Here is an 8,367-nt window from a genome sequence, read left to right as displayed (position 1 = left end):
CACACAAGCTCACACACAGACATGGAATGTGGTTTCAAATGAACCCTTTACTGCGTGACTCCTAACAATGATCCCCCCCCTCAGGATGTTGGCAAATCAATCCAGAATTCTGGGGGCGGCAGGTAGCTTAGTGGTTAGAGTGTTGGGCCAGTCACCAAAAGTTTGCTAGATCGAATCCCCGAGCTGACAAGATAAATATCTGCTGTTCTGCCACTGAGCAAGGCAGTTAACCCACTGTTCCTAGGCCATCATTGTACATAAGAATTTGTTCTTGACTGACTTGCCTGGTTAAAATTTTAAAAATCACTGTGGGAAATGTCTAACAAGACCTCTAGTCTATACAATTATCCCTTCATCCACCACCAAAATGAACTATCACTGATCTTCTGTCATTATCAGTGGTGTGCAAATAGAATGTGACGTTGGTAATTATAATGTGCCATTATACCAACATTTGTTAATCCCCTCCATATTTGAACACACAATTCCAGAAACTAAAGGTATACCTTCCTTCCAGAGAACATTCTGGTGTGTGTTGAGAGTCAAATACATGTCCCTGAATTTCAAAATAAAAGGTCATGGTAAAATGTATTTTTATGTAGCATTGGTTTAGTTCCACATTGTGGGTTTAATTTAATTCAATCCTCATTGTTACCAAAGAATGAAGGGAGTTGTGTAATTTCATTACAACCTTGTCTTTATTTACAATACCCATATATTTTTTATATTTGGCAGAATGCCTTTTATTAGGCACTACAACAAACAAACATCAATAAGCAGAAAGAAAACATCACTCAGTTATACTGCTACGGTGCCTTGAGTGCAAACATTCCAACGGATTCCATACTTGCTCAAATCTAATATATATTTTATTGTACAATAATGTGACTGTCACTTTCAGTGTAATCAGCAGCTCTGCACTCAACAGACACCTAGTTACATTCTGGTCTTGCGGGTTGGTAAAACTGAGCAAAATCAAAGAAATACTGCAGAACGAGACCTTTTATCCAAAGGATTTGTTCAACTTGCATCAAAACGGCCTTCTAGTCAACTACAAACCCACTGACAAGTAAGGGTATCCCCACAGTCCATCTGAAAGTCCCTTATCTACAGCCTAACACCAGTAGCACATGACAAAACTTCAACAAGTGACTGCACTCACTGTAGCCTCATTCCCAAATCTCTTTGTGCTATGTAGCCATAATGTATAACTGACAGCAACCATATGCAATACAAACATCTGGGTGCAGGCTGTTGAGAAGCAGAACTGTTGAGAGGTAGAACAAGATACCAACAAACTTAATGAAACAGTTCAACACATAACAATATCCTTTATGTATGCATTTCCATCATCAAATCTAAACATTCCTATCTATTACACAGAGATGTAGACTTATCAAACCATATACAGTTGAAGTCAGAAGATAACATACATGAGTCATTAAAACTCATTTTCAACCACTCCACAAATGTCTAAACAAACTATAGTTTTGGCAAGTCGGTAGGACTTGGACATCTACTTTGTGGATGACAAGTCATTTTTCCAACAATTGTTGACAGATTATTTCACTTATAACTCACTGTATCACAATTCCAGTGGGTCATAAGTGTACATACACTAAGTTGACTGTGCCTTTAAACAGCTTGGAAAATTCGAGCAAATTATGTCACGACTTTAGAAGCTTCTGATAGGCTAATTGACATAATTTGAGTCAATTGGAGGTGTACCTGTAGATGAAGTTCAAGGCCTTCCTTCAAACTCAGTGCCTCTTTGCTTGACATCATGGAAAAATCTAAATAAATCAGCTAAGACTTCAGAAAAACAATTGTGGACCTCCACAAGTCTGGTTCATTATTGGGAGCAATTTCCAAATGCCTGAAGGTACCAAGGTATGAAGGTATGCAAGTATAAACACCACGGGACCATGCAGCCGTCATGCCGCTCAGGAAGGTGTTCTGTCTCCTAGAGATGAACGTACTTTGGTGCGAAAAGTGCAAATCAATCCCAGAACAACAGCAAAGGACCCTGTGAAGATGCTGGAGGAAACGGGCACAAAAGTATCTATATCCACAGAAAAACTAGTCCTATATCAACATAACCTGAAAGGCTGCTCAGCAAGGAAGAAACCACTGCTGAAAAAACGCCATAAAAAAGCCAGACTACGGTTTGCAACGTACATAGGGACAAAGATAGTACTTTTTGGAGAAATGTTCTCTGGTCTGGCCATAATGACCATCTTTATGTTTGGAGGAAAAAGTGGGGAGGCTTGCAAGCCGAAGAACACCATCCCAACCGTGAAGCACGGGAGTGGCAGCATCATGTTGTGGGGGTGCTTTGCTGCAGGAGGGACTGGTGCAATTCACAAAAAAGATGGCATCATGGTAGGAAAGTTATGTGAATATATTGAAGAAACATCTCAAGACATCAGTTAAAGCTTGGTCGCAAATGGGTCTTCCAAATTGACAATGACCCCAAGCATACTTCCAAAGTTGTGGCAAAATGGCTTAAGGACAACAAAGTAAAGGTATTAGAGTGGCCATGACAAAGCCCTGAGCTCAATCCTATAGAAAATTTGTGGGCAGAACTGAAAAAGCGTGTGCGAGCAAGGAGGCCTTTACAAACCTGACTCGGTTACAACAGCTCTGTCAGGAGGAATGGGCCAAAATTCACCCAACTTATTGTGGGAAGCTTGTGGAAGGCTACCCAAAATATTTGACCCAAGTTAAATTGTTTAAAAGGCAATGCAACCACATACTAATTGAGTGTATGTAAACTTCTGACTTCAACTGTATGGATACTGAGGCAGTTAAAATAATAGGGAAAGCGGAAGAAAAGCATTCAAAACCTTCCTAAAATGGTTTAATCTGAATTTATTAGATTTCAGCATAGAGCAATGGTGGCTTGTCTTACAATAACTCAAATAGTAATCAATAAATTTGCTAAACTTCTGTTCATTAATATAGTGTTAAGATAACATTCTTTCAGTACAGTAACAAAAACAGTTGTGTCCCAACATTTTACTTTAATGTTACCTTTTACAAAATATAGTTTCACTTTTAATTTGTTTGGAAATTGTTATATTTATTGAAATAAAAGATGGGTAGGTAGGAGAGTGTTATACTCAATTCAGCCAGTGTTATATTGAGGCATTCTGGGTATCTGGAGGGGTTTGGCGGTAGGGTTGTCCAAATAGTTTAGAGCTTCTTTGATGCAGCCATCCCAATGAGTGCAGCCAATCCAGCGACGCCAAGGCCGACTCCTCCAACTATCCCTCCAACTATCGCCATGCCGACCAAACCATCTGGGGAGACAAACAAACGTTTTTGGCCTAATATATAGCTACAGTTGAAGTCGGAAGTTTACATGCACTTAGGTTGCAGTCATTAAAACACAATTTTCAATCACTCCACAACATTTTTTGCTAACAAACTATAGTTTGGCAAGTCGGTTAGAACATCTACCTTGTGCATGACAAGTAATTTTTACAAACAGATTATTTCACTGTATCAGCAGTTTACATACAGTAAGTTGATTGTGCCTTTAATGCTTTTGGGATAGGGGTCAGCATTTTCACTTTTGGATGAATAGCGTGCCCAGAGTGAACTGCCTCCTACTCTGTCCCAGATGCTAACATATGCATATTATTATTGGTATTGGATAGAAAACACTCTGAAGTGGGACATCTGAGGTTTGTAGTTTGTCAAAGCTTGGCCTACCGAATACACATTGAAATATGGATGAGGTTGCACTTCCTACGGCTTCCACTAGATGTCAACCGTCTTTAGAAACTTGATTGAGGATTCTACTATAAAGGAGGGGCTCATGAGACCTCTTTGAGTCAGTGGTCTGGCAGAGGGCCTTGGTCTCATGACGCGATACCGACAGAGTTACCAGAGTTCCAGTGCTTTTCTTCAGACAAAGGAATTCTCCGGTTGGAACATTATTGATGTTTTATGTTAAAAACATCCTAAAGAGTGATTCCATATCGTTTGACATGTTTCTAAAGGACTGTAACGAGTTTGTCTGGACGAAGTGCCTGCGCCTCATGAAGATGGATTACTGGGCTGAACACGCTAACAACAAGTGGCTATTTGGACATAAATGAAGAAACCTTTTGGAACAAATCAGTCATTTGTCGAACTGGGATTCCTGGGAGTGCCTTCTGATGAAGATCATCAAAGGTAAGTGAATATTTATGGTGTAATTTCTAACTTTTGTTGACTCCAAAATGGCGGATATTCCTCTGGCTGTTTTGGGTTCTTAGCGCCGTTCTCAGATTATACTTTTCTTTTTTTTTTTTTTTATCTGACACAGCGGTTGCATTAAGGAGAAGTCTATCTTTAATTATGTGAATACCACTAGTATCTTTTATCAATGTTTATTATTAGTATTTCTGCAAAATCACTGGATGTTTTGGAATCAAAACATTACTGCACGTAAGGCGCCAATGTAAACTGAGATTTTTGGATATAAATATGCACATTATCGAACAAAAAATACATGTATTGTGTAACATGATGTCCTAGGAGTGTCATCGGATGAAGATCATCAAAGGCTAGTGATTAATTTGATCTATATTTCTGCTTTTTGTGACACCTCTCTTTGGCTGGAAAAATGGATGTGTGTTTTTTGACTTGGCTATGACCTAACATGCGTTGTGCTTTCGCTGAAAAGCATTTTTGAAATCGGACAAGATGGGTAGATTAACAAGATGTTTATCTTTCATTTGCTATATTGGACTTGTTAATGTGTGAAAGTTACATATTTTTAAAAAATATTTCTGAATTTCGCACGCTGCCTTTTCAGCGGAATGTTGTGGAGGGGTTCTGCTAGCGGAACGCCTGCCCTAGAAAGGTTAAACAGCTTGAAAAATTCCAGAAAATTATGTCACTGCTTTAGAAGCTTCTGATAGGCTAATTGACATCATTTGAGTCATTTGGAGGTGTACCTGTGGCCGTAGTTCAAGGCCTACCTTCAAACTCAGTGACTCTTTGCTTGACATCATGGGAAAATCAAAAGAAATCAGCCAAGACCTCAGGAAAAAAATTACCTGAAAGGCTGCTCAGCAAGGAAGAAGCCACTGCTCCAAAACCGCCATAAAAAATGCCAGACTACAGTTTGCACCTGCACATGGGGACAAAGATCGTACTTTTTGGAGAAATGTCCTCTGGTCTGATGAAACAAAAATAGAACTGCTTGGTCATAATGAGCATAGTTATTTTGGGAGGAAAAGGGCAGGGGCTTGCAAGCCAAACAACACCATCCCAACCGTGAAGCACAGGGGTGGCAGCATCATGTTGTGGGGGTGCTTTGCTGCAGGAGGGACTGGTGCAATTCAGAAAATAGATGGCATCATGAGACAGGAAATTATGTGGATATATTGAAGCAACATCTCAAGACATCAGTCAGGAAGTTAAAGCTTGGTCGCAAATCGGTCTTCCAAACAGACAATGACCCCAAGCATACTTACAAAGTTGTGGCAAAATGGCTTAAGGACAACAAAGTCAAGGTATTGGAGTGGCCATGACAAAACTCTGACCTCAATCCTATAGAAGATTTGTGGGCAGAACTGAAAAAGTGTGTGCGAGCAAGGAGGCCTACAATCCGGACTCAGTTACACCAGCTCTGTCAGGAGGAATGGGCCAAAATTCACCCAACTTATTGTGCGAAGCTTGTGGAAGGTTACCAGAAACGCTTGACCCAAGATATGCAATTCAAAGGCAATGCTACCAAATACTAATTGAGTGTATGTAAACTTCTGACCCACTGGGAATGTGAAATCACTCTCTCTACTATTATTTTGATATTTCACATTCTTAAAATAAAGTGGTGATCCTAACTGACCTAAGACAGGGAATTTTTACTAGGATTAAATGTCAGGAATTGTGAAAAACTGAGTTTAAATGTATTTGGCTAAGGTGTATGTAAAATTTGACTTCAACTGTACATTCAAGTAAGCCAATGCCTGTAGAGTATCTATCAAGTTTCATACTTACACATTTTTAAAGCGTAAAATGTATGTTAAACTACACCAGGTGTTCGAACACATGGTTGTTTTGACTGTAGACTTAAATTGTACCTACTGCTATGCATATAACATTGAAGATTAATCTTCAATACCAAATATTGCTGATGGATGTGTGGGACACAATCAGTAAACTGATTGACCACTCTACCCTACCCTGGTTGCCAGTCTGTTTCTGCTTTCTTGTCAACTCTTCATAGAATTGTCATGTTTGGCATGACAATGATTTACAAGGAGTTGGCATGATAACACAGACTGGTACTCAGACTAACCCTGACCTCACCTTTCCTCATGGCCTTCACTATGAGCTTCTCCAGATCCAGAGCTTGCGTGTTCCCTGGTTCATTCTTCAGGAGGATCCGGATGCTTTTCAGGCCCCTCTCATACTCCTGTGGCGTGACATCAGGGATGGACATTAAGGGTTGCCTTATTGCCTGGGGCAAGTACACTGAACATGCTTCGAGGTTACCCCATTGGGTAGATGATATAAACAACCAAACGGATAATAATTGTAGTAGTCTAAAACTGGTCTTTCTGGTTCCTCCCCATCGTTTTCATTGAAAGACATCCAATTTATGGCAGTAGGGAAAGTTGAGGCTGCTCTGGTAATGTTTTTACTGATAACAACCAAAAAGACAAAGAATTCCAGCACTGATCTTTCTGATTCCTCCCCTGTAGGGGAAAAGGCAGGCAATGTATTTTAGCATGTAAATAGCTATTTTACATTTTCAGACAAGTGATCATAATCTTTGGGAAACCAAAAAACACTCCCAAGTGCCTTTCAGACTTTAACATCAATCCCTGGACATGGTCAAATTAAGACATAATTGTATTGCATGCACCAATCAAATGTATTTGTGAAGCCTACATCAGCAGTTGACACCAAGTGCTTTGCTGTAACCCAGCCTAGACCCCCAACAGCAAGTAGAAGGACAGTTGCAAGGGTAAAAACTACATTCACAGCACCTTCAGTTTGTAGTTTCCAATAGCCAGGTAAAACAAGTAGTCCCTCTGGTCATCCTTGGTCCCCTTGTGAACCAGCTCTGTGGGGACAGAAGAAAAAAACATTAGCATCTCTGTTCACTTTAAATGGTGGGGGTGTAATGTTAGTAGCCTGGTCCCATATCTGTTTGTGCCATCTGTTTGGCATTGACATCGATCATAACAGTCGGGTATATGCACAATCATATATGTGACTAAGCTAATGAGTCGGTGTCCAGTTGATGTTTTACCACCCAGCAGAACGATGCCCTTATTGATGTCATCCGGGAAATTGCTCCTGATCAGACACCAGGCATACTCAAACTTTGTGTCTTTGGTCAAATCCCCTTTAGCCAACTCCGTAGAATACTTCTTCTCAAATTTCTGCAAAAAATAAATGTCCAGCAATAAAGGCTGATGGTGAATGATGCAATGACGGCTATTAAAATTACAATGATGGTTGAGCTTATGACACGTTCTCTTAGCTAGCTAGAGTTTCGTATTGTCGCTCACATGTGATTCATTAGTTATCTCCAAAAACATGGCTAGCTTGCTTGCGAATAATGCTATCCAGAACCAATGTATAACATAACTTGAATATCCAAACAACAACGACAGGCTAGTTAACGTCAATTAGAAGCTACAGTAACATTAACTAGCTAACGTTACTGTAACTAGTTCTACTGAATTGGCCTCGATATTTCCAATAAATGATAAGGCCAAATTAAACGTTCAATGTCAGCTCGGTCAAATCGCCAACGAAGCCATGTAGGAGGGAATAAAACTTACCAAGAGATCCTCTGGTGAAATAACATCACAGACGACAGCCTCCATGTTTCCGGATGAAGTAACAAGGGTGTATTCATTACGCCAATTCTGTTGCAAAAGTTTAGCAAAATAAACCATTTACTCAAAACGCTCTTCAAAGTGGGTTCTTAAAAGGAAGTTTATAGCTAGTCATTTTATGTGTATGGTTTCCACACGTTGCTTTTCCAATCTGAATAGTCCGAAGTTTTTGGCACAAGCGGCGCATAAATGATAGATTCTTCCATGTGAAGTCCGCAGGGTTCCTTCCAACTTCTTCCAGTTGCTTATTTTTTTAGGAGAGACAGGACTGAACAACAACTTCAGTTTAATAATAAAATAGAGTTGTTTGGAGTAAACGGTTTCTGTTACAAAACGCTTAACAGACGAAGCGTTTACCAACAGAAAAGCGTAATGAATACACCCCCGCATTTTGGGGAAAACGTGTCATTCAGTACAAACCATTCCGCAACGTAGCAAACGTTCAAGCGAATTGAACGCGCATGTGACGTTTTTTGCAAATTCTGTGACATCGAGGGCCATTGACCAATCTCAA

General features: G+C 39.9%; 1 protein-coding gene across 3 annotated transcripts; it reads right to left on the bottom strand.

Moving 5' to 3' along the window:
- Positions 1-2,851: 2,851 nt before the first annotated feature.
- LOC109872874 (mitochondrial fission 1 protein) lies at positions 2,852-8,179 on the bottom strand. Of its 3 annotated transcripts, none has more exons than XM_020464278.2 (5): positions 7,797-8,179; positions 7,262-7,391; positions 6,993-7,069; positions 6,310-6,415; positions 2,852-3,302 (listed from the first exon to the last, which is right to left on the bottom strand). In XM_020464278.2, exons 1-5 carry the CDS (start codon positions 7,911-7,913, stop codon positions 3,196-3,198), a joined length of 537 nt encoding a protein of 178 aa, XP_020319867.1. In that variant the 5' UTR covers positions 7,914-8,179; the 3' UTR covers positions 2,852-3,195. The 3 variants fall into 3 exon arrangements, with proteins under 3 accessions (XP_020319867.1, XP_020319866.1, XP_020319868.1); XM_020464277.2 differs by having other exon boundaries at positions 7,259-7,391; positions 7,797-8,166; XM_020464279.2 differs by lacking the exon at positions 7,797-8,179 and adding an exon at positions 7,521-7,779 and having other exon boundaries at positions 7,259-7,391.
- Between the last annotated feature and the right edge of the window lie 188 nt (positions 8,180-8,367).

This window comes from Oncorhynchus kisutch, linkage group LG28, assembly GCF_002021735.2.
Source record: "Oncorhynchus kisutch isolate 150728-3 linkage group LG28, Okis_V2, whole genome shotgun sequence".
In the NCBI taxonomy this organism is placed as follows: domain Eukaryota; kingdom Metazoa; phylum Chordata; class Actinopteri; order Salmoniformes; family Salmonidae; genus Oncorhynchus; species Oncorhynchus kisutch.
Note: the sequence above shows the minus strand (reverse complement) of the source record. Positions and strands in the feature narration are given on the sequence as shown.